We start from the raw sequence: 26846 nt of genomic DNA, 5'->3' as shown, positions 1-26846 counted from the left end.
CAACAAACATGGCACATGTGCACCAGCTTTCTGCTGGCTGATAACATAACGACAGCCAGTGTGTTCAGACAAAATCCTCTAACAGTTTTTAAAGCTGTGCATCAGAGCTTTTTATTTGTAATTCTCCACAAGTCATAAAAAGTTTGCTTCAGTTGAGAAAAAGGGCCTTTATGGTTCAATAAGGCTTCTGTTGTCAGATCTGGTTGTTTCAAAGAAAAACAAAGAACATCAGAAGAGTTTCACTGAGATTCAGTCATCAGATGAAGATGAGAAATGTTTCTTTTTCTGGTGAGTTTATGTCTGATCTTTTTAACTTTTGTCCAAATAAAGTTAAAACTCACTCATTTTATTCAGCAGCAGAGTTTAGTTCGAGTAAATTCACAAATGAGGAGCATAAAAAAAAATCATATTTACCATTGCTGCATGTTGTATCAGACAGACCTCGGGGCTCCTGGGACGTTTGGAGACTTGTCGTCCTGAAAAAAGTCAGATTTCGCCCTCAAGTGGGGGAACTTTCTCCCTCTTCCAGACGCTTCTGAAATCAGGAACCGCGCTTCGGTTCTTCTCTTTCACCAACTCTGCTTCGATGTTTCTGACAGGGTTTATTCACCTGAAGAACACAGTCACTCTTTGGGGGCTTTTTTGTTTTTGATTTTTAATCCAGCAGGATCGCAGGAGTCGCGGCTGCTTTGCGCGTCGGTTGGATACGCGTCGGTGTCCCGGAGCGGAGCGCTGCGCCTTGCGTCGGTTCAAACCCGCAAAGTGAAGAAATCAAGCTGGAATCACAGACAAGCAGGAGCTGGGCTGTTGCTGCTTGTCCTACCTTGATGAAAAACGGGGAAGAGGGAAGAGAGAGAGGGGGAAAAACGCCTTCTTTACACTTCCCTGGTGATTTCCTAGTGCAGAGTCAGCAGCACAGTGTGCGCCGAGGAGCTGCGGACGGTCCGGGGCTGCAGGGGGAACTCGGGTGAATTCAGCCCTCTGTTTCAGACCCCGAGTGACTGAACACGGGGTCCATCTGAGCTGATTTACGACGCTGTGTCAGGACCGAGATTCCCGTCTTGTCGCAGCAGATCCGCGGGGGAAAGTCGTAGCCCCGAGATAAGAAGAGCTTGTGCAACGTTTGAAAAGTTTTCAGGGCATTTTTCTGCTGCGCTCATTCAGGTCAGACACGTTTAATGTCGCCTGGAAGGAAACACGCTGAATTAAACTACTTACTTAATAAAGTAAGAAAAATGTCCCAACATTTTAACTTATCAAGGTGCCAATTAACTTTAGGTGAAAAATTTAAGCGTGCATCATATTTTCATAACGACATTTTAATCACGAAACAGTTTTAAGTGACTTTTTTGTTCATTTTGGATATTTTGTTATTGGCGTGAACATGTACTGGAGCGAGTTAAAGTCCACATTTATACCTGTATTTATGCACCTTTTAAAAAATTTAAAAAACGTAATATTTACTTAAATAGCCTGGATTTATTTTCTGTGTGCATGCAACAAAAAAAAAGAACAAAAATGAAAGTAAACAAACTTTATCACCTTTTTTCTACTGAACTAATGGCCTACACCACAGGCTTCAAGTCCTTTTGAGTATAAAATTAAGTTTTTATTAAACTTTCCTGCATCATTTAGCGCTCAGTTAGATATTTTGTTTTCCAAATTTGCACAGGTGCCTTTCAGTAAATTAGAATCTCACTGAAAAGGTCATTTGTTTCGGTTTACAAAGTGAAACTCACATGTTACACAAAGTGTGATTTATTTCAAGCCTTTATTTATATAAATTTTTACTATTACATCTAATAAAAGCCTGGTTGTCAACTTCTGGAAGAATATTTCATGAGTGCAATAAAAGAGAAAGGAGCGTTTAATTCAGAAATGTGAGCTCATTTAAACAGTATGTTCACTGTACAGCACACGTGTCAAACTGAAGGTTCGGGGGCCAAATCCGGCCTCCCATAACATTTTACGTGGCCCTCTGCATACTAGAGAGACACATAAATAGAACTTTGAAGAAAACAACTTAAATATTGTTTTATCAATCGAATCAAAACAGTATTCTGTATCTGTATTCTGCCAAATTATATTAATGTGAATTTTAAAAAAATATTCCTTAAGAAGATCTCATCTTGCTCAGACAAGATTGATTCACATTTTAACAGTTTGATGTGTAGTTTTATCAATATATTTGCCTCAACTGGCCTTTGACTCATTCATGAGCTTGGAAAGTGAGCTTGCACCAGGATGAGGTGATTTTCTTGGCTGTATTGAAATAGATGTATTTGGCAAAACTGCAATAAAAACATATTTTTCACATCACCTGAGTCACATGATCAACAACCTGATGTTACTACTGGCAGAAATGACAAAGAGGAGGACAGGAAGTGGCAGGAGGAAAATGGTTTTTAATGGCGTATCACATGAATAAATTTATTCAGGTGTGATTGTAATTAAATTTCTTATTTAATAAAAATACCACAACTGTGAAATTGAAATATCAACACAGCTTTTCACACATTTTTAATGTAACCACAGCGACTGACTGTGGAAACGTCACACTGGAATTAAAGCAACATGGATTCTGTGCTTCTCATTTCTTCCCCCAGACTTTGATTTCCAGAAGAAATGCAGAAGCTTGCAGTCATCTGAAAACAGGACTTTGGGTCCACTGAGCAGCACATTCTGTTATAATCTGAACTCTAGATGGACCCAAATGCTGAGGAAGTTGGTGGGAATTTACTGGAGATGAGTATTTATTGAGAGAACTTGCACTGTGGTGCAACGACACGCAAGAACCAGAGAGCATGAGAACAAAACATCCAGGTAGCAGTAAACAGACGAGGCACTGCAGGGCAGAAAAAACTGGAAACAGAGGACATGGACCAGGTCGTAATGAAACGGAGCGACTTTTAACTGATTTAGTTCCATCAGAACCGACTGAGACGTAACAGGAGAATGAAGAAAAGCTGCAAAAGACTAAAACTAAAGGAAGAAACTGACCCAGGAGAAAAAGAAAAGGGTTGTTATGATCCATAAATGTTTGGACTTTTAGTTTAATTTATGTTTTGATCATTCCTTTATTGTTTATTTCTCTATATCTCACCATTTTTGGTTACCTCATGTTCTCATTGGTTAGTCTCATTGTTTGTGTTTTGGATTTGTTTCTTCAGATTATTGTTTGTGTTATGGATTCAGTTTTTTGACCCTTTTTCATTCTCTTTGCTTTGTTTATTTTTCACCCTGTAATGGAGATGTAGGGCCAGGCTTAGAAACAAATGTAATTTACCAGAATAAGGTCATACGATAATGACGTAAAAAAAGTACAAGAATAAATTTAGAATGTTACAATAAAGCTGTAGTAATACACAAAAAAGTTGTAATAGACCATAATATTAATAATGTAGTAATAATAAGTCATAATATTATCAGAAATAAATATATATCTGGTTTACATATATTTCTGCTCTCATTAAAATGACTTTTTTCCAGTAATTTTATGACTTCCTTCTGCTAATATGGCATCTTTACTCTATTAATAATGTGACTTTGTTGTCATACTTGCATAAGAAATATATAATATATGATTTTCTGGCAGTGAAACTCCATTGAGGCACACAGCAACTCTTTCCAGTTGTTAATCATTTCCTTATTTGCCCTTACCCGTTTCCTTTTCCAGCTGCATCCATTCACCTGCACCCAGGTGAAAAAAAAGTATACTTTAGTATATTTCAAACATACTTACATTTGTAAAAGTACACTTTAAGTATACTAACACTACCTTAGATTATTAATTTCAGTATGTTTTAAATTACATCTCAGTGTAAATTTTAGGCTAATAAAGTATGCCTTTTTTAATTTCCTTTATTTAACCAGGTGAACCCCGTTGAGATCCAGATCTCATTTTGAAGAGGGACCTGGGCAGAAGTCTGAATCACGCAGCAACCTGATTACAAAATAAAACTAATTAATATATATATATATATATATATATATATATATATATATATATATATATATATATATATATATATATATATATATATATATATATATATATATATATATATATATATATATATATATGCAGAAGTATGTCTTTTAGGCACTTTTAAAGTGTCTTTAATGTATATGTAGGAATACTTTTTAAGTACCTAAAAAGTATGAATTTTTAAGGGCCTTAATAATTTTTTAGTATTTATTAAAATTGCATGCAATAAAAAAATGATAATCATGATGTAATTTTTAAGAAAGTACCCAATCCATTTTCAGATGTGTGATGTTAAAACCTTATAATCAACGGCATTAGCTCCAGTTCATACTCCAGACCAGATGGTGGCGGTATTGCACATTTTCATTTATTTAAAACACGCCACAAAGAGAAGAAAAAACTTGAACGCAGGGAAGATAACAAGCGCGGTTCAAATTTGCCATTTTTACTCGCATAATATTTTCTTCAAAGTAGAGAGGGCCTTGACAATAGTTACTAATTTTGGTAAATTCAAGCTGGTGTCGTCCTAGTCCGAGTTAGACGACAACACAACTGGACACAACTGGACAACAACCGATGGAAATGAAATGTGTCACAAAAGGAGCCCGGGGGGACGAAGGCTGTTAACGTGTTGCTAGCTGGTGGTAAGTTTGCTTATTAATTATCTTCATTTAATTATAAACAGTGCAGTAAAGATATATAACTTACGTTGGTTTCATAAATAATTATTGTATAAATTTAAACTGCATGGATCCTGTTTGTTGCGACTTATACTTTTATTCATAAACTTAACCTGGTTTTAATTAAGCTCCATAAGACAAAGAGACTTTGATATTGTGAGGTTGTTGTTCTAACTCGTTCATCAATGTTTTTATCTTCAACATATGTTTGCAGTCTAAGCAAATGAAAGAGGAAGCCAGATAAATCAGGCGTTAGGAAACTCAGACTTTCCCATCTCAGAAGAGGCTCTGGCTCCACCAGATCACCAACCAGCTCTGAGGATGAACCTTCACATCGTCTTCATGATGTAAGTTTGTTTTTGTTTTTTCAATGAGGAGCTAGCTACATTTTCAACAGCAAAAACTGGTGTGTTACCAACACCAAGTACTTAATAAACATGATTTGATTTAAAGATAACTGGACAGAATTTTCCCCCTTGTTAATCTAACATTTCTCTTTCATACTTCTCTTTCAGGGCCCTGTGATGGACTGGTGACCTGTCCAGGGTGAACCCTGCCTCTCATCTGATGGCTGCTGGAGATGGGCACCACCAGCCCCCCTCACCATCCTGCAAGGATCAGCCTGTTCAGATCATGGATGGAAAGCTTTTAAGGTAGTTTGTCTCCTTAAGTCCACACTTAAAACAGCTTCATAGTTAATGCCAACATCAACTGACTCTATGACATTGCTAAGTATTTTTTTCTACTTCTAACATAAACAGGCAAAGAAGAAACCCAGAAATGTTTTCCCCCCCAGGCATCCGGTCCCAATCATCATCAGTTCTCATGATTTCACATACATGGCAAGTCCACAATGTCTTAAAATTGTTAAATATTATTGTTTTATTTGCCATTTTTCTGTTCTCTTTAAATACAAATGCTTTCTCTGTTTAACCCTATACTTTAAGTATACTAAGTACAACTTGAAGTTGTTCCAAAAAAGTATGGTGAAGTATACTAAGTATACTAAAAGTTGTAATTTTATACAACTTAAGTACTACTAAAGTATACTAAGTACAAAATTAGTTGTTCCAAAATAGTACAGTTTAAGTACATCAATCAAAGTATGTTAAAATTTAGTATACTAAAGCATACTTTTTTTACTTGGGATAATTAGCTCCTTCTATTACTTCCTTAGTATTTGAGCTGTCCAGATTGCCGTAGTCCTCGCTGTCTCCTCTGTTTCTGTTGTTTGTTAGCTTATCATTCCTAGCCCAAGTCTGAGTCTTCAAGCAGTTTTTGGAAGTTTTCTTTGCTTATTTTGAATTAAAAATGTTGTTTCGCTGCATAACTCTCTGGACTTGGATCATTCTTTGTTCTAACTGTGACAGAGTTTCTCCACCAAGGAATGAGTGTGGAAACCAAAAATTAACACGAACCAAAATGATCCAAATACAAAACCAACATGATAAACAAAAACCTCACAGATCACAGCAGTCAAGCAGAGACTGAAACCAGATGTGTGGTCACACTGTGGGTCCGTTCATCAAACATCCCATGGCCTGAATCATCATTAGATTCACTGCTGTCAGACATAACACTAAAAATTATGCTACAGTAATATGTTGGGGAAAAACTCTGTGCAAAACATTTTGTAGCGTAAGGTTTGGACAGTCACTCTATTCAGACAAATATAAACTGCCAAAGTTGATCAGAAACTTTGGCAGTTTATTATATTTTTCTGGAATTATAATGAAAACGTCTGAAAATATTCCTAAAATTTAAGAAGTTAAGTTTATCTCATGTTTGAAACAGTCATTCATGTCCTAACCGCTTCTGGTGCATAGGCCAATCAAAATGCTCGAAAGAATGCGTCATGGCAACCAGCCAATCGGTGATCATTTCTTATGTGTTACTGGAAAAAAATGGCTGTGTGGGATGTCAACAAACCAAAGTTTTGTGTTTTCAATCTTTTATTTTTAAATTAGTTAGGTTAAACGAAGGCTAAAAATCCACCTGTTGATGTTGAAACATAATAACTGGAACATTGATCAACAGATTTAATGTGTATTTGCTTGATGAATGCATTTGACAAACTGTAAAGTTTATTGCTTGTTTCATAATTGGTGACTGTGATGTTTTATAGTGTAAAACCCCTTTGAACTGCCTTGTTGCTGAAATGTGCAACACACATTAGCTTACCTTGACCAGAAGAGTCAGTTTATCTGGAATGAACTTCAAGAAAACTGAAAAACAGCCAAAACACTGAGTTTCTTTAAATCAAAGCCAAGAACTCACCTGTTTAAAGTTTATTTTATTTGTAATAACTGCAATATTGACAAATATATTTGATGTTTATTGACATCTAACAAAGTGTAATATTTATTGCTTGTTTCATAACTGATAACTGTATGATGTTTTTATGATATAAAGTACATATAAACTTGACTTGATTTAAGGTATTTCTGAGAGTAAAATGAAGTCCAATATGGCGCTGGCAGGGGTGCCTGATAAAGCGACCAATGAATTGTGATTTTTAGACAGCGGTGAGACTCTTTCCCTGCCTCAGATTGCCTGAATCTACTCCGTATTTGCATTCATTTAAGCACCGTCTGTGTGTTTCCTGCTGTCACAGAGTCCACATTTATGCAGCATGGAAGCTGCTGGAAAGCGTTTCCATCTTCGGCGGGGATGTGACACTCATTTCCCAGATCCCACAGAAATAAGGCCTTCATTAAACTTTCATAGTGTGCTTGTTTTTACGAGGATTTGCTCAACGTTTGACTGAGACATCTCCGGAGTGATGACTTGAAGGGCTTGTGTGGAACATTCTGTGCTCCTCTGCCTCAGTCTGGCTCTTCCACTTGGGTGAGAGGCAGCCGAGTCCCTTGGCAGTCATTTCTATCAAGTCAAGCGTCTGGAAGCCCCACTTGCATGTTTGGTCAAGGGGTAAATAATAGATCAGGGATTAGGCTTGTGTAGAATTCATTCCAGAGTAACAAGCTACTGGAAGTCCCAGGATATGCATATTCATTTGTTGGCCAAGGCCGTGGGAGAGCGAGGACCATATGCCTGTTTGTCAGAGGGCTTAGGCTGCTAATTAAATGAGATATTACATACTAATGTGAGCAACAAACAAAACGCCTTTAAAAGATGATTTAAGAAGGAAACAAGCCTTTCATAATGACTTTGACTGCTGCGATACAGTTTAAGTTTAAATCATGACGTGTTTCTGTTTAGCTGTGATGCTGAAGCTTTGACACATTTATTAGGTAAAGATTTATTATTTTGGACTTTTCTCTCTTTCTGCCAAAAACTGGATGACAAAAGTCTTCAGTCTGGTGCTTTGGTCTCAACTAGAAGGACAACTTTTCACATCAAAATGTTGGTTTGTGTTTCATTAGTTATGATTCAAAATAAACTAAGCTGGTGGTTTTTAGTCCAGATTTAAAGGAACTCAGTGTTTCAGATGTGGCACAATGTTTCAGTTTTCACCACATAGATTTGATTTGTTTACTTTGGATACTTAATTCCAGTGTTACATGTTCATTAGACTTTAAAGTAATGGATTTTCAGAATGTGCTCTTGAATTTGTATCCCATCACCATTATATTACTGGAAAATGGTCTCAGATCAACAATATTATCATTTATTGCGATAACTTTGTCCAGCAAATTTTGGTCTCATGTCAGGCTTAATAAAGTTCAGTTAAAGTAGCCTGATTTCAAACTTTTATGCCTCCACACTTTAAAGGAGTTTGATGTTACAAATCGAGACCAAAGTTTGTGGTGACACTGTTTTAGCTTTTTATCAGAGTCACAGATCTTTAGCAGCCTGTTGCAAGTTTAATAAAGCAGCAGGGTCAGTAATTACACTGTATTGGCTTATTGCACACGTGTTGATTTATTAAGAGCACAGAAATGGCAGGAAGACCTGTCAGAGATGCCGTGTTTAAGGTCGACCGCTGTGTGTTTGTGTTGAGTCATCTGTCTTAACAGAGCAGATGGGCTTCTGGGTTAATCGATACACAAGTCGCACCATGAACTGGTTCAGATTTCACTCTTCTTTACACACAAAAACCATGAAACAGAGGTTATTCTTAGGTTTGAAGTCTATTCATTCATTCTGCCTGATATCCTTACTGACTTATTTACTTATTAGATTCCTAGAGTTCCCAAAACAAGATTAATATTTGACGCTAGCTTTACAAACTTCATAATTTAAAGACAATATAGTTTAGAAGCTTTGCTCTCTGGCAGAGTTTTAAAAAACAGCCAAGAAGATTTAGCGCTTTAGAATTTATCACAATAAATAAATAAATAAAAATTGAGTGTTTCAAACTAAGCTAAAGCGCTAATCAAAAATTAGCTCTGCAATTAGCGCAGCGTCAGATTAGCATAAGTGTGGACTCCATTGCATTACAACAACGTGACAATGAGTCCATTTCATTTAGCTACTCTTCAAAATGGGAAAGGCCTGAAAATATCCCCTTTATGTAAGGGAGAAGAGTTGATCTTCATCTGTGAGGAAATGGCTACAAGGAATTTACAATTCACAGAAAGTTACTGAGATCTGAAATCAGAGAAAAGGTTAAAATGACCAGAGCAGAGACAGATGAGGCTGGAAGAGCGGGAGGGCAAGACATTTCCAAAGTTTCCATAGCAACCATTAGACGTTATTTACATGCCACTCGTCCTACCATCACAAACACAAATAGCGTTTTGAGCAGCAGATACTTCCAGACGAGTCGGTGGAGATTCTACAATGCAAGAGAGCTGTTAGCATGAACGACATGACCAACTCTGAAATATCAGAACATTTTGAATAAAAATCTGGTAGAAATTATTTACCAGAAACAAAATCAGGCTTTTTTTCTGTGATCATGTCGTCCCCAGACCTGAAACCTAAAGAAAACCTGACTGAGCTGAACTGAAGTCAGGATGAGGAATGATTCAGGATCTCCCACCTTGAAGCAGAGTGTAAAGAACTGAGTGATGGACGCAGATTTTTAACAATAATGAGATAAAAACGTGATTTCTGATGCCACCGTTTGAGATAAAAGCTTTTCTGTGATGCAGAGCCTCTCTGTCATTTTCTCACTTTGATCCCTTCAGACTCTTATTGAGGGAAGCTCTGGTGCTGTAAGTAAGACAAATACTTTTCTCATCTAAAAGCTGTTTTCCAAGTGGACAACATTTACTCAGGGCGATCAATGTCCCATGTCCTTGGTCTCCTTTCACATACTCAGGGGAAATATGAACTTAAATACAACCTCACCACCTTAATTTACCCTTTCACCAAGTAAAGGACAAGCGCTCCAGCCGGAGCCCGAGGGAAATAGTCTGACTCCTTGTTCCCACACATCGGTGGAGGGGGCCGACTGGGGCCTGCATGGCACACTAGGTGAGTGAACTGTTAGTCAGTGTGGCCCTGCAGTTCACGGATAACAAAAACACAGTCACATACACATCCATGTGACCTCTCGGATCAATTCCTCCTTTATGAGGGCGCTCGCCGGTTGAGCAGGGAACCAGAAGGTCATCAGATGGGAGTCGGAGAGACGGTCCGCGTCGTCTCGTTGGGGTTTGGGGAGAAAGGTTATTACCGTCATGTGAAAACAGAAATGGCAGTTGAAGCTTCGCAACGAGGGAACGATTTGAGCTCCAATGTGAGTTTAGAGGCGGGAACGGTGGAGGAGAAGGTAATCAATGGCCTCTCTGTCCCAGGGGCTTGGCAAGCCTGTCTGAGGTCTCACAGGATTCAACATGAGGATGGTTCATGTCCGAGGTCAACAGCGCTGACAATTCTCCCACAGATTCCAGATTTCCTCCTGAGGGCAACAACCCAATGGAAATCTGTACAGACACGGTTCATCACTTCAACACAAATTCAGAGTGCCCTTTTGCTGAGGCAACTTCAGTTTCAAGACACGCAGTGGCTGTGCTTCCATTGGCCATATCAGAGCCAGTGTACACAAACAAAACGGATCCGATATCTGCCAAAACGCTCAGAAATTTTTAGATTAATATTAAAAATTTTCTGTAAAAAACATGGAAGTTTCCGAGATTCAAAACTGGAAAATTTGTAAGAAACTAAAGTCAGAAATTTTAGATTAATTGCAGAAATTTTATTTTTAAAAGTCTTGGGGATTTGTAAGATCCTAAAAAGGAAACATTTGAAAAAAAAAATTGCAGGAAAAAAAGTCAGATATTTTGAGATTAATTAATTAATCTTTCTAGAAAAAACTTGGAAATTTTCTCAGTTTATTCCGAAATATTCCGAGTTTCAAAAGTGTAAAGGTTTTTGGGATCTTAGAAATTTCCAAGACTAATCAATTAATCTCAAAATTTCTGGGTTTTTTGGTGGAAATTTACTCCTTTTTCTATCAATGGCCCTAATATGTCATCATATATAGCTGCTTAATTTGAAATTTCCAAAATAAGTCTGCTACATGGGAACACACCGATTAATAAAACAACTTGTTTTTTATTTAAAAAATAAAGTTTACCCATATTTGTAGTGAAAACTCATCTATTAGTGATTAACAACTGGAAGTTACTACTGGTGGAAACCACAAAGAAGAAGACACAGTTTATCGAGTGAACAAACTTATACACTTGTGATTTTAAATGCCTTTCTTATTTCATGGAAACATATTTAATGCGATGTCTTTTTGAGTGCATTTGCCCTGGAAGCTCAGCTAATGTGACAACATCTCGTTATAGTCTAATCCCACTCCACAGCTCGATAAATAGAGCCGTCAGCCACGCTGCAAAGTGACTCCACTCAAAGCCTCGCCGTAAAACGCTGGCATGTTGGAGCCTGCCTCGCTGTAGGAGGATGCTTGTTCTGCTAAACGCTGCACAGCTTTCACATCCCACCTGGCATTTGTACAATCAGTGTTCCTTTAAAACTGGGGACTCTTCGGTAGCTACTGTCGTCTGCTGCGTTTTCCAGGTGCATCAGAACTGTGGATAAATACCCCCGCTTACCTGAGGCAGCGGGCGGAGACGGCGCTTTCCCAATTCTCTGCGGAGTGTCGTGTTTTTCTCCCCTCTCTTCCTTCCCCTGTCAGTGTTGACACACCAAGGCTTGTCATTTGGTTCCTGAATTTTTCATGAAGGTGAATTTGCATGATCACAATCCTGTGTCACTCCTTCCCCTGGTAGATTAGACGCTGCAGAGCGCTTGAACTTCAGCGAGGCAGAACAGGAGTGAGAGGAGCATGCTTATTGGGACTGTCTCTGCAGGAGCCATCTTGTTTCAAGGCTCTTTGCGGATGCAGGAGGCCAGTTTACATCTGCTCTGCTCGGTTCTGTGGCTCTGAGGCTCATTTCGCTGAATAAGTGACGATAAGTAAGTAGAAAACCAGAATAGAACCCAATATTTCATCCTAATAAAGAAATTAAGTTACCATAACTTCACTGCTTCTTCCTTCCATTCATCCATCCTGTTTCCATATTTCACAAATATCGGACATTTTGATGGGGAACTGAGGTGAAATGAAACAGCTTTGAGTTTGGAAACGTTACTAAAATTTTAAATATGTATGAAAAATACTTTTAAAAGATTAAATCTGAAGAATTCAAAGATATTAAATACTTCAATTCGTCTGTTTGATCCATCCATCCGTCCATCCATCTTTATTTTTTTCATCATTCATTTAATTGATGTTTTGATTATATTTTATTTGTTTAATTTTGTCCCTTTTGGTCCTCCATATTAATGTTCATAATGACTTTTGATTTCCTCATCTGGGTGTTAATGGGAGTGGTGACACTTTAGATGTGAATATATTGAAACTTTGCTTTTTCTAACATAAAATGAACACACTATAAATCAAGACTAGATTTTCTGATTGAATTTTAAAAACTATTTTTTAAGAAAGCCTTTTGGGCAAAAGCAAAAAGCTGAATCAAGTAACATTAGAGCTGAAATCCATGTGTGAAAAGTATCTTTTTAATGGTTCATACAGGAAGCACTGGGATGGCGTGAAAGACTCCTGGGCTGAGACCTGACATTTATGTGGGTTTCAAACGAGCTTATATGTGGATTAATCTGTCATTAGTGGGACAGACAACAAACACCTGACATAGGGAGGTAATGCTGCTTCAGACGGAGGAGAGCAAAACGTGCTGTCAAAACATGGCGGAGCATGTCTGCTGCAGTAGCTGTAAGTGTCTAAGTGGTCAGATTACACAGATTGGATGTTGAAAGTGGGGATAGTCAGGGCGGGATCACTTTATGCTGCCAGCTTTCTCAAGGGAGGAATTTTAGTGATTTTAGTTCCAGCTGCACTTTGCTGTTTCAATCACACTTTTGTTTTAATAAGAAGCACATTTGGAGTTGCTTTGTTTGGTCCTGCTGTGTTTTTGTGTCGTTCCTCTCTACGTCCTCTACAGCTTCAGTTAGTTTAGGATTTTCTACGTACCAATGAAACAGGCCCACCTGATGCAGTTCTTTGTGAAGAAGGTAACATGATGACTCCATCAGGGAGGAGTCGCATTCAGAGCGACTTTTAATTTTAATTGATGTGTAAATGTGAAGTGTACTAATTTGTGATCTGTTGTCAGAAGATGAAGGAAAAGCTTTTGTTTTCTTTACCATCATTACTTCCTGTTATTTTTACATGATATATGAACTATACCCAGAAAAAGAGCAATGAAATGTCTGTAGTGCAATGTATTTGAGTGCAACACAAGTCTAAATGCACTTAAAAAGAAATTATGTAACAAGTTCTATTACTAAATAAATTACAATTTCTTTCACATAAAAAAGTTGTGAATTTCCCCTAAATCCTACAGTCTGATAAGTGACTTATTTTATACATATAAAACCAACACTAAGCCTTTGTTTGACACAACAGAAAAAATATAAAAAACTGATTATATAAAGTGAATACTACACTATAGTTAATAAATTGTTTATTCAATCAAATATCTTGAAACTAAGGAATTTTGTTAATGTATAAATGGCATTTTAGTTACTACTTTAAAACAAATGTACATTTTGCTGCATAGAGTGAAATTATGGAGCAGTTTGAGAGAAGAGTTGAAAAATACTTTATTATAAATCAATTCAAAACATGCTAGAATATTTTTAAAACATTGCAGCTTTTTATTCTTCTGAGTCAATGAGGAGAATTACATATTGCTTGGAACTTATATTTTTAATTTAATGTAAACTAATATTAAAAGGTATTTTGTAATTATTGGAAAAGGGGCAGATTTTTACACAATTTGTTCTTCTTGCTCACTTTTCACTGTTCATTTTATAAATCAAGTGAATAAACTCCAATATTTGGAGGGAAAAATTTGTATTTTTGCTCCATTTTAGAAATAAATTTAGTAAAAAGTAGAGTTTGTATATTCTGGGCAGTGAGAGGAGACACAAGGACCTGGTTATGCAGGTGCATGAGGAGTGATAGAGGCTCATTTTTAGCTTCCATGCGTTTATGTATCTGAACAAGGAACAAGGGGAAGGCAGATGTTGTGCATTATGTGCTGGTCTACTGCCTCTGAAATTGGCCCTGCAAATGAGGATCCTAATGAAAGGCAGCCTAATCATGCTAAGTCAATTGGATTTAGTCTCTTTTCGTCCGTGTGTGTGTGTTTGTGTAGCAGCGAGGCCGAACCAACATTTGTCAGACTCAGAAGCAGCGGCAGTCATCATATTTCTTCATTTTCCTCTCCAGCCCCGTGCTCCAAATCTGGACAGACAGTTAAATGCATTAGCTGCACAACGTAGCATTGTTGTCCTGACTCACCACTAAAATAAAGACGTCAAACGGCCTCTGTTGCTCTTCAGAAGAAAAGAAACAAATTTATGGGCCAAAATCTACAGTGTGAGGTGTAAGTGGGGTTAAGACTAAAGAAATAAATGTGTTTGGATAAAAATCAGCATCATATCTTTTCATTCCTCTGAAAGATGAACACTGATGTGTGCAGTCTCTAAATGTAGAGCAGGAGGTTTTAACTTGGGTTTTATTTGTAATGTTTTATAGGCGACATTTTATGTGGAAATTTATGTTACATTACTCCCTTAAGTAACATTTTGATTGTATTTATTGTCTCCTTAAGTTAAAAAGAATGTGGGACAGAAACTTGAGGGATATTTTTAAATAGGTCAATAGTGTTGATCATGATATCACCAGTCTATCATTCTATTGGTCAGTTTGTCAGTAACTGACCAATCAGCGGTGGCTATTTGTCCCGAAGTATACGCCCCTTATCTGAAGGAACTGAGCCTCCTTAGGTTTGTTATGCTAATGGGCTCTTTGCACCTCAGCTTCCGCGTTCGGGGTAAAGCGGCTGGATTGTTTCCGATCCAATACAAATATCATTTACACTAGGTGCTTTCAGGGCTTGGCCAAGGTTTGTACATCGATCCGAAGCCCCAACAAGTCAGCTGGAGAAAGGTTTTAAGATGTTCGCCTCGTTATACATTCACTGACACGAAGGTGAGTTTTACTTAAACTTTGTGGCTAACATTAACGTTAGCTTATGCTAGTAGGCAATATTCTCGGACATTGTTCTTGTAAAATGTGCTATTTAAGTATCTAAACATTCTAACGGACAATGTATTTATCTTATTTTCAAGTATATTATGTGTGTTTATTGTCGTTAGTGTCACAGACTAACGGGGAGGTTCCGGTTCGGGCTTTTTACTTCCGAAGCCTGACGAAGCACAAGCCTCATAGCTTAACAGTAGCGCAGCTCTGGTGTCAGAGATCTGGTTCAGCTGTTCAGGTTCAAAGTTGCTGCTTTTAGAAAAATATGACCGTGTTGCTTCATGTCTCCGTGTTATTTCGTTTTATTACCTTTGCATGTTTCTTGTGAAGAGCTCAGATAGGACGGTGTTTACAGCAGGATGTACAGGCGGATCAGTCGCTCGGCTGTCTGGCTCTGGTCTGCTCTCTCGTTCCCATAAACTCGCTTTTTCAGGCTGAATATAGAAGTGATTCCATGGAAATAACTCAGGGAAGCTCCTTTATTTACCATCCGTATCTCCGGTAGTTTTAGGCTGATCCGGAGTGAAGTGAAGGCTGCAAACTTTGCTGTGCGGCGTTAGCTGGTAGCGACAGATATTTACAAGCCATCTTCTTAATTCAGGATCGCTTGGAAATTAACGAAAACTTAAAAGCCCATTATATTAGGGAGACAACAATGTTAATAGTATTGTTTTTTTGCATCTGAAATACAACTTAGTCTTTTCTACCAGTCATGGTAACTCAAAGCGGAAAAAAGTGAGCCGCATTAGCTCCTGGAGATGTGACGTCAACGCCTTAGGTGCAAAGAGCCCATGCCTGCAGTCATAAAGATTTTGAAGAAAACAATAGGAAATCATGGTCCAATGTTGTCAGTGTGGAACATGCAATCCCTACAACCTTTAGCCGGAGCATTTAGAGGATGGAATACTATTTATTAGTAAAGGAAACTGAAATAATGCAAGAGATGGGTCGAGGCCTGCAGCCAACCTCTTGTCCAGTTGAATGAATCTGTGATTGAAGGAAGCCACCACATGTTCGACTGTATGATGGTAACCAGTGGTAAACATCACATTTTTTGTCATAAAGACACTAATTGATAGCTATGCTTGATTTTATGAGTCAATGGTAGCGCCGTGGCAGCATGAAAACATGTGCTGCAGTAACTACGGTATTTACATTTAAGTACCTTTTTATGCTAATGTTTATTTTTAAGCATTATCCTGAAGGTAAATTTTCACAAACTGGTATTATTTTATTACTCACCCACTTTGTATGTGCAAAATGCATCTGCCAGCCTTCACATTCTTATTCAGTGAGACTTTGTATCCCTCATTCTTCCTCTGGCTACACAGTGTTTGGGCTTTAATGTTGATTTCTCCATTGTTTCCCACAAATAACCTTACAGACCTGATGTAGGACTCCTTGGACGATTGTCTTTCTTGTTGTATTTGCCTCTGTTATGGCCAGTAAGACAAACATGACTCAAGAAATGTCTAGGGTAACACATTGAATTCCACTACTTCTGCCATTATAACACTGCCTGTTTGTCAGAGGTTTGCTCAATTTCGGTATGGGGGTGGAGCCTGCGATATGTCAATTAAGAACAAAGCCAGTTGCAAATCAAAGAACAGCATGCTTCATATATTTACTAAACTTCAATTTTGACTTCGCAACAGCCATAATTTGTCCAAGTATCAAGCTAACCTTCCATAAGCTGTACAAACTCCACCTACTCGGTGCGCCGTTAGCCGCGCCGGCGTATAAATGGAGTGTGTGTCGTTGTAAAGTGAAACGGAAACGGAAAACAGCGGGCCGGTTTGAAACGGAGGACTCGTCGCCGTGGTTACTGCCAGGGGGGCGTCCGGGAAAGTTTAATTCACCTTTAAAGTGAGAGAGGGGAGATTCAGAGCTGTTAGAGGATAAATATATGGGGCATTTTAGCATTGTTTTAAGGCTGTCCGTTGCGATGACGTCACGCTATTAAATTGTAAATATGACCGTTAGGAGGCTAACGTTAGCAGAGTTAGCCAACGTAGCATCGTAGGATGCCAAGGAGCTTTTTATAGTTGATTAGATTTATTTCCTTTCATTGGTCGGTCCAAAATGTGCTCACACGAGAGCAGTCGCGTCCTGGTTCTGGAGGAGGAGGTGAAGAATTTATCAGAGGAGTTAATTCAGTGTCAGGTATGTATACACATACATACACATCTAATGTAGCGTTTGCTGTCAGGTTTTACAACAAGAAGGACAAATATCTCATTTGCTTTCTTTTCTATTTTTTCTTAAACTTATTTCTGCAGTTATTACAGATGTTTCCAAAGTTTTATATACTTGGAGATAATTGAACTACTCAATTCATGTGTAAAGCACTAATTAACAAATGTCGTCTGAAATCTCACCGCATTAAGTTTAATTTATAATTCAAATTAGTTAAAAAAAAATTTATATCTCTAAGGAAACCCAGCAGATTGCATTTAAGTAATTGGCTGCAGCAATCCCTCATACTCGGCATGCATGTAGTGACAGTGGAGAGGAAAAACTCCCCGTTAACAGGAAGAAACCTCTTCATAACATAACTGACATTATGTTTTATGTATATAAAAAAAGACAAATTCCCCACTAAAATATTTAAATGGACACTTTGCACGCCAGTTATGTATTGACTGGCGTGCAGTCAATACATAACTCTTAGTTTGACAGAGAGATTCCCACATCCAACACAATTAAAAGTACTCAAAAGACTAAATATCACATAGAGTAGTACAGAAAGAATTTTTTTGTTTAGTCCAAAATTGTGCAAATGCCATCAACACAGTTGGATTCGTAGAAATACCAAATATTGTCCAACACGTAGATCAGGGGTCTGTAACGTTTACAAACTAAAGATCTCATTTAGAGCCACAAATGTTACATAACCTTTCAAGAAAAGACAACATTTTAAATGAATATTTACTGTAGAAAATATAGGGTCATTTTAAAGAACTATCATTTTATTTTAGGTCTTAATAAGACAAACATAAACATTTACAAAAAGAGGATTGATGCATTTTCTTCTCTGGGATGCTGATATTTGTAGAAAACAGTTTGAACAAAAAAAGTGTAGTGATTAGAAAACAATAACAAATATTAGTAATACTTTCATCATTCTTTTGTAGAAATTTAAGACAGGATTTATTCCATGGGGGGAAAAAACCTCCAACTAAAAACAGCTCAAATCTGCATTTTATTGTTTGTCTACATTAAAAAAATGGTTGCCAAATTGCCAAATTATTAAGAGACAAATTGTGAATAATCCAAAGAGCCACAGGTTGCAGACCCCTGCTCTAAATGTCTCCGTAAAAACTAAAATAAATGTTGAGCATTTCTTTATGAACTTTTGTTTTCACTTTGTGAGTCGGTGATTTAAGGATCCCCTGCATACTCACCACCAGGTGGTGTCTAATAACAAGAGTGAAGTGACCCAGCATGTCTTCTTCTACAGGTAGACGGACTGGGGCATCAGCTGGCCTTATGAGGCGATCCAGCACAGAAACACACATTTTAATCTCTGTCCTTAATTTGAAGAATATTGCAGATTCCTTCTGTGATTCATTGGACCAAGTCAGATTTTTCATAAGTGAATCAATTCAGAGTGAGAAACTTTAAAGATAAATATTCTCTTTACTTTAGGGAGGATATCACTGCTGCAATACATGTACATTCATCCCATTACAAGTTTATGTATAACAACTTTAAATACTTAAAGACTTCTTTCTGCTTTAAGGAAAATATTTGGTTTAAGTAATACATTTCTGGTTTTTATATACAGTAAATTGAGCGGGGGAAATTATCTGTCCTCTTTTTCAGCTTTAACATTTTTATATACAAGTCTTTGAATATTTTATTTTTAAAAAACTGAGAATTTACATGAAGTTTAGAAAGTAATTGTTTAATGTACGCCATTCTAACTTAAAACACGTTGCATTGTGTTTTGTGGTTTTAGTTTGCTGTTTTCTGCAGTTTTTCCCTTCATGTACCTTAAATAAAGGAAAATATCAGGTTCTTTGGTAAATATAGCAGATTTGAAATCAACAGAGAGACCGTTATCTGTTTCATACTGAGCTGAAAACGCAGCGAATCAGAAAACATGCTGTGTATTGATGTGTTTACAAACTGAAAAACGTGGGAGTTTTCTGTTTTAAGGTTTCAGTGATCACAGCATAAAGAAATTCTGATTTTTTTTTTGGTGTTTCACCGGTTGATTACAGGTCAGAGCTGATCTAGGGAAGATCTGGAGATGTTGAACACTTGTAGATCGATTGGTGCGTCACTACTAAAACCTGTGCAAAACACAGTTTTTTGCTGCGTCTTCTCTTCTTGTTCACATGCAAAGTGTCTGTTGTGAGGATTTTTAGCCATGAAATCAACACTTGGCTTCTTATCCGCTGTCCAGGCCCAAGTCATCTCCCTGTAGCGCCGTGATTTGCAGAGATCTGATGTAAACTGCTTCAGAAGGCTAATAAATATGTTCATAAACACGAAAACAAAGGATGTAGTTCCTGTTGATTATAGTTTTTTCCTGTTAATTACAGTTTTTATTCATTTTCAGCTAATTTTAATTTCAGCTTTTGTTATTTCGTTAGTTTTAGTTAACTATAGTAACCTTGGTTACTAAAGCTGCTTCTGACTGGTGCACAGGAACGAGGAAGCATGTGAGAAGTGCCTTTCTCTTTCACCTGTCTGAACTGTGATGCTGTTTATTCATCTGCGCCGAACTTTGTTGACCTCAGCGCTGCAGCCTGTCGTTGAACTGGCCTGGAGACCCTCCATGGTTGGTGGTCTCTTCCAGACAGAGCAGACCATCAGCGATTCTGTTTATCTAATAACGGCCCTAAGATGTGCAGTGTACATTTTTAAATAGTGACATTTGAATACCACTGATGTGTTAAGTCTCGGGCATGACGCGGTTCAGGACGGCCATTAACTACAAAGAGTCTCGTCTGTCAGCCAGCAAACGTTCGGGCTAGAGCCAGCTAATTTTCCTAATACGCGCTGAATCGCTGTGGCTCTCTCTGGTATGTTTAGCCCATGGTGTTCCAGGATTCCAGATTCAGGATGAATAATTCATGCCATCATCAAACACTCATTGAATGTATCTTTAGAGGAGGGCGCTTGATGAGGGTCCTCGCTGAACACTTGTCAACGGAACGGTTAATGGCAGCCAAAGGCCAGGCAGGCGGAGTAAACCAGGCCGCCTAATTTAATCATTAGGCGCGTTCCAGTGTTGATTTAGTGAGAACCCTCCTCTCTACCCCCCCACATCGCGGATACATATAGATACATCACAGTCCTTCCTCTTTATGTGTTCAGCTCATGGCCTTATCAAGGTCTGACGCTGCCATTTTACTAAATAATTGATTAGACACTTTTTGAGAAGGGGCTTAAAATTCATCTACTAATTGGAGACCAGTAGATTCCAGTGGGAGGTATGGCTTTTATCTTCTGATGATGTGAACATAATTTATCAGATGATTTTTATATCAAGTCGATTTGGTATAATTCTGTGTTTTAATGCCAAACGTACTTTTTAGATGTCGCTCATTAGACGTAGCGTTGCCTGAAAAATGTTTGGAGAAACCGGGACGACAGTCTGAATTGGAGATGCGTTTCATGACTTTTCTCCCTGACATCGGCTCTGAGTTTGGTGGAAAACACGAGGCGGGCCGCCGCGTTTTGATTCGGATCCCCAGCAGTCATAAATAGTTCATAATGACAAGTGTCAAGTCGCTCCCCGCGAGTCGAAGGTCACATCTCAGCGATGGAGACCGCTGCAAAGAGAGGCGCATGATTAGAGCGGGCAGGCCGGATGAGAAACTGTTTTGTACAAGTTGTTTAAATAATTGATTGACTTCCCTACTGTCATATGCTAATGCCAATGAGCGTCCTGGTTAATCTTTTATCTTTTATTTTTTTCCCAGCCAGAAGAGCTCTGATGTGCTGCTGGTTTTTCTTTGACTGGCTGATTAAAGTCGTCATGTAATGTATCGTAATTAGGGCGGGGTATTTATCGCATCGTTTATCATTTATTGTAAAAAATGTCCTATTGTAGTGAGAATTTTGATTTATTATAGATTTCAGATTTCCAAACTGACAGTATGAACAGAAACGTTATTTTTGCTATTTTTTCCCACTGATTGTTCCACACAAGTATCAGTAAATAAAAAAATATGATTATGTTTGGAGCTTGGTGATATAAATCACACTCTCAATAATGATGTTTGTGTTTGTGCCACTATTAATTCTGCGTCATGCAGTCACAGCAACATAGTTATCAAAAAATAAGTAAAAAGTAGCTTTTTTAACATGATCTTTATCATTATCACAATTGTATCACAAAATATTGCGATACAATTGTCAGTCCATATCGTCCACCCCAATCATAATTGTAGGGCTGAAACAATTAACCGTGCCAGTCATGATGAATTGATTATTAAAATAATTGTCTACTAATTTGGAAATCAATAAATCGTTAATTGAAGTATAAAGACTCACAAAAGGTTATTTGTTTAAAGAACATCACACTTGGAGCATTACTTATGCGAAAACTGTGCAATATATACATTTCATATTTAAGATTAAAAAAAACCTTCGTCTCTACATATGTCGCTTTCAGACCTTGTCAAATGGCAAATTAGCTAAATCTGGACGAAATTCTGTAATAAAATAATAATAAAATATATCCTATTATTAATGAACTGATTATAAAAAAATAATCACCAAATCAGCCCTTTAGTGTATTGAGATCAAACAGAAAAGACTGAGCTGTTGATGTTTTTGTAATTTTTAGCTGCAGATTATTTGCTGCACAGCGTTCACTAAAGGAATGCTATGTTACATTTTAGGCAGTAAAATGTTTATTTTCCTATTTAAAAATGGATTTGAATTATTATTTTAACTTCATCTTTTAATGTTCCTAATATTGTATAAAAAGACTTAAATGAATGGAAAAATATACTGAATGTGATTTTTTAAATCTGATTAATTGACAGAATAGTGGATTACTAAAATAATCATTAGTTGATATATCTCTCAATAAAAAAATAAACTCTTGATTTCCTTGATTGTTTTGCAGGCAGACAAGGAGTTTGTGTGGTCTCTGTGGAAACGGCTGCAAGTGGCGAATCCGGACTTGACCCAGGCCGTCAGTTTGGTGGTGGAGCGGTGAGTGGCTTCATCTTTCACAGCTCAACGTGACTCTGTCTCACAAGCCACGAAAAATGTGTGTGAAAGTTTTTTTTTTTAAAGCACCTACATGGGTTATGACGGAATCAGGTGCAGATGCTGGTTTAAGCCCTCTTATCCCCGCTCTCCCAGTTCAAACAACGGAAACCTCTAATGAAAACACTTCTCCTCCGCTGCTCTCATGCTGGACAGCTGAAGCATTCCTGCCAAATGCTCGTCTTTACCGGATAAATCGTAAGATGGAGTAAGGCCTCTTTTGCTGGATGGCTAAGCCAGATGAAAAACTGTGGCCTGGGAACTGTCGGTGAGCGCAGAGGGGCTTCCTTTATCCTCATCGGGCATATTTGGACAAATAAAGCAGTGCCATGCAGCCGTGTTCATTCCCAGGGAACATTTTGTCACGTTACAGCCACGAACTTCATTCCCAGGGAACATTTTGTCACGTTACAGCCACGAACTTCATTCCCAGGGAACATTTTGTCACGTTACAGCCACGAACTTCATTCCCAGGGAACATTTTGTCACGTTACAGCCACAAACTTCATTCCCAGGGAACATTTTGTCACGTTACAGCCACGAACTTCATTCCCAGGGAACATTTTGTCACGTTACAGCCACAAACTTCATTCCCAGGGAACATTTTGTCACGTTACAGCCACGAACTTCATTCCCAGGGAACATTTTGTCACGTTACAGCCACGAACTTCATTCCCAGGGAACATTTTGTCACGTTACAGCCACAAACTTCATTCCCAGGGAACATTTTGTCACGTTACAGCCACGAACTTCATTCCCAGGGAACATTTTGTCACGTTACAGCCACGAACTTCATTCCCAGGGAACATTTTGTCACGTTACAGCCACGAACTTCATTCCCAGGGAACATTTTGTCACGTTACAGCCACGAACTTCATTCCCAGGGAACATTTTGTCACGTTACAGCCACGAACTTCATTCCCAGGGAACATTTTGTCACGTTACAGCCACGAACTTCATTCCCAGGGAACATTTTGTCACGTTACAGCCACGAACTTCATTCCCAGGGAACATTTTGTCACGTTACAGCCACGAACTTCATTCCCAGGGAACATTTTGTCACGTTACAGCCACGAACTTCATTCCCAGGGAACATTTTGTCACGTTACAGCCACGAACTTCAAACTGTTTCATATCTGGAAGAGAAATTTAGTATGGCTTTCAAAATTGTTGACAAGTAAAAAATGTGATAACTGCGGTGTGTATTTACATTAAATAAATGCAAAAAAAAATTTGCAACTTTTTGAGAAGCAACAAGCCGATGAAGCTGGCAAGTAAATATTATCATTTTTACTTTAAAAATTCACATCCCTGTTCATTGTGTTTTAATTGTCACTGATTCAATTAAATTAAACACATATTTTATGTTTTCAAAAGGAAGATTAAATGTTGCTGTTATTCATATCGTCCAAATATCTTCAAAGAGTTGTCCGCTTTAATCAAACTCCTGGTTGTTTGACTAGAAACTCAGCTTCGTTTGAGGAGGCGTGAATGAGCAATCGAACTCTGGTCCATCTAAAAACCTCAGTCTGGGTTCGGTTGAAGTGAACTCTGATGCGATTTGAATGCTTATGTGAACACCAAGTGGACCGGAGACCGCTCCCAAAGCAGGAAACTGACCGCAGAGCATGGCATTCTGGGTGAAAGCAGCCAAACAAAAGCATGTTTCTAACGGCTCATGGTCTTTTGCCAAAGACAAAAGAAAAACCCTATAATCGCTAAAATCTGACACCACTCCATTTTTCTTTACGTTTTGTGAAGATGGAAGTTGCGCTCAGTGTCTTCTTCAGAGGTTTCTGTATTGTTTCATTCAGTAGTTCTTGGTGCAGCGCCCCTACAGGCAGGGAGGGAAACTGGTTTTTCTAAGGGTTTGGTTTGTTTAATATAGTGCAGTGTGAAAGAGAACTGCAGCAGCTGAAAATATAACAGATGTTACCGGACTATTCGGTGTGAAAACACCCTTAGATCCTTTCTCCAACACACCAATCAGAATGTAGCCTCTGCAGGACTGAATGAACTTCAGCCGTTTGACTGCGGTGTGACGGAGACGGGATGCAGGGCAGCAGCTCTCAGGGCCGGAGTTGGGCCTCCCTGGTGTAGCAGCAGCAAGCACAGAGTTCCTCCAGTTCCTCTGCCTCTCATTTTCTACTCCACACCCTTTCCAGTTTCCTGTTGCCCCATAGGAAACCCATCAAAGTGCGCCGGTCCTCCGAGACCGCCGGGGGAACATGCAGCTAGAGATCGTATGTGTATTGTATAATCTAATGCGCGGGAGGATATTGACATGGTAATTGTGTCGACTCCAGTCAAGCGCCCGTGCCCAGTGGGAGCTGCCATTCATCCCTCCTTCCTCTTACTGTGCGGATCGTGTAGAGTGATTGGTTGGTTGCTCAGGACATGGCGAACACAGCCCCATATATGAGGAAGCGCAGCTAGGCCTGCCTGTGCTCGTTCCCCTCCCGGGACAAAAAAACTGTTGTTCCATCGCCGACCAGCGGAGAAGGCTGATCACAAGAAAAGGCCTTGGAGGCAGAGGTGCAGGAGGAACAATGGATCTGGGAATTAACGGGTTTGTTCCCATTGGTCCACAGCAGTTGAAACAAACTGGTCCCAAACTGAAGAGATTTTTTTCTTTTGGTTCATTCAAAACTCACTAAAAAGGTGATATTTGGATCATGGAAACTCACAAAAGTTTTGGGTGACTCCAAAGTCTCTGTGATGAGAGCTAAACCTAGTAAAACAGTTTGATAGTAGTTTGTTTTTAAACAATCTTAAGATGTTGTTTTTGTCTTGACTTTCTTTCACAGTGAGAAGCAGAAAACAGAGATGAAGGACAGAAAAGTGCTGGAGATCCTGCAGTCCAAAGACTTCATGATCCAGGACCTAGAACAGGTAAAGAACAGCCGATGAAACCTGTAGTGACATTTCTTAGGCTGAGCAGCGACATGAAACTACAGATGACAACAGAAGTTTACAAAACAAACCACATAAAATCCCTTTTCCTCACTTTCTGAAGCGAAATCAAACCATTTTATTTGCTCATTTCTGACCCTCAGGATGAGTTTGCTTGGCCTTCAACCACAATTCATTCATCAGACTGTTGGTTCAGATGTAAAAGTAAATGTTAGGCTACGATTTTCACTGTATCCAGGCCTTTTTAAAAATGATGCTAATACAAATCAACCATGTTTATTTATTATTATTATAATTTAATTTGGTAGTAAATAGAACCGTGATGTTTACTAAAAACCAGACTTTAGTACATAAATAAAACAAGTGTGACTTATTTCTTGTTCTTCACAAAAAAGATAATCAACCTAAAAATTTGGAGATTTTATGCTGATGTGTTTTGTTTTGCATCTGTCTAGATCCTTTATTTTTACTTAAATCAAACTAATTTAGTTGTTTCATTAAAGTATTGTGTGTTTAATTTATATTTCAGCAGGAAAAAAGAAAAAAATTAATTAGTTTTTGCAATTTTATTTAAATAATCAAAATTTTGTGCACTCAGTTTTAGTCCTATCATTTATAAAAACGATGTTTCTAGATTGTAAATCAGACTTGACAGATGTTTTGACGCGTTTCCCCAGCTGTGTTTGTCTGCCTGCTGTCTTTTTCCAATCAGCTAATAATTTCCAGTGATAAGGACAGTTGTGTATTCTGCTCTAACATCATTCCTTCACCGAGGCCGCTGTGTGTCTCCTTCATTAGCGTCCTTCATGGAGGAACGCCATTCATTCTTAATGAGATGGGCCATAATGGAGTCATCAGCCTGCCTGTGCTTTTTGACATTATTCTCTTTAGCAGCCATAACAGTGGCTCAGAGGAGCAGGAGACTTTATGGAGAACTTTTGGTTTAAAGCAACTTTTGTGCTTTTAGACGCTCTTTTCATTTGAAAAGCTCAATAAAACCTGAGATTCGTGTCTCTTGTTCTGACATTCATCTTCCATCACAGATTTCTTTCCCTCCTCTTTGGAGACACGATGGTCCACTGGATCCACATGGGATCTTGAATTGTCTCCTTGTTTCTTCCATTTCTCTTCTCGTGCTTTTTGTGACATAATTCGTTTAGATTTTCATTCTTCATTGGGAAATTTCCAAAGCTAATCTTTCTCTCCTCGATATTTCGACTTTGGTACCCGTTTTGTTTTTTCTCGCCTAACTAAGCTCCACTAAGGTTGAAATTGTTCTTGCCAATCTCATTATCAGCATTTGAATTGATATCCTGCTCTACAGTATAAATCTCTATTAAAGCCCTCTCTCTGCAAGCTAGAAGTAGTAGGGAACTCTAAATCTACTTTCTTGATATGCGGACGCAGATTCCCTCAACATGGCAATTAATTGCATCCCAGAGCCCCGTGTTTCTTGAGAAGATGTACCCACAGAAAGCCGTGGATTACCACCCGACGCCGAACTTCAGACGATGCAGTTAGGAAGCCATCCTCCTCCCAA

The 26846-nt window shown here is 38.3% G+C and overlaps 2 protein-coding genes across 2 annotated transcripts in view; one reads left to right on the top strand and one right to left on the bottom strand.

Annotated features, from left to right (window-relative positions):
• bnc2 (basonuclin zinc finger protein 2) overlaps positions 1–1346 on the bottom strand; it is a 227118-nt gene extending 225772 nt beyond the window's left edge. Inside the window, exon 1 of the mRNA XM_088006490.1 lies at positions 415–1346. Coding sequence (XP_087862616.1) covers positions 415–417 — 3 coding nt within the window. The 5' untranslated portion in view covers positions 418–1346. The remainder of the gene's footprint in view (positions 1–414) is intronic.
• A 15597-nt stretch (positions 1347–16943) lies between these two features.
• cntln (centlein, centrosomal protein) overlaps positions 16944–26846 on the top strand; it is a 120475-nt gene continuing 110572 nt past the window's right edge. Inside the window, exons 1-3 of the mRNA XM_088006486.1 lie at positions 16944–17320; positions 22248–22336; positions 25201–25285. Of these exons, the coding sequence (XP_087862612.1) occupies positions 17240–17320; positions 22248–22336; positions 25201–25285 (255 nt within the window). The 5' untranslated portion in view covers positions 16944–17239. The remainder of the gene's footprint in view (positions 17321–22247; positions 22337–25200; positions 25286–26846) is intronic.

Source organism: Poecilia mexicana, unplaced genomic scaffold (assembly GCF_051168715.1).
Source record: "Poecilia mexicana isolate PSO_F unplaced genomic scaffold, ASM5116871v1 scaffold_1, whole genome shotgun sequence".
Lineage (NCBI taxonomy): Eukaryota > Metazoa > Chordata > Actinopteri > Cyprinodontiformes > Poeciliidae > Poecilia > Poecilia mexicana.
Note: the sequence above shows the minus strand (reverse complement) of the source record. Positions and strands in the feature narration are given on the sequence as shown.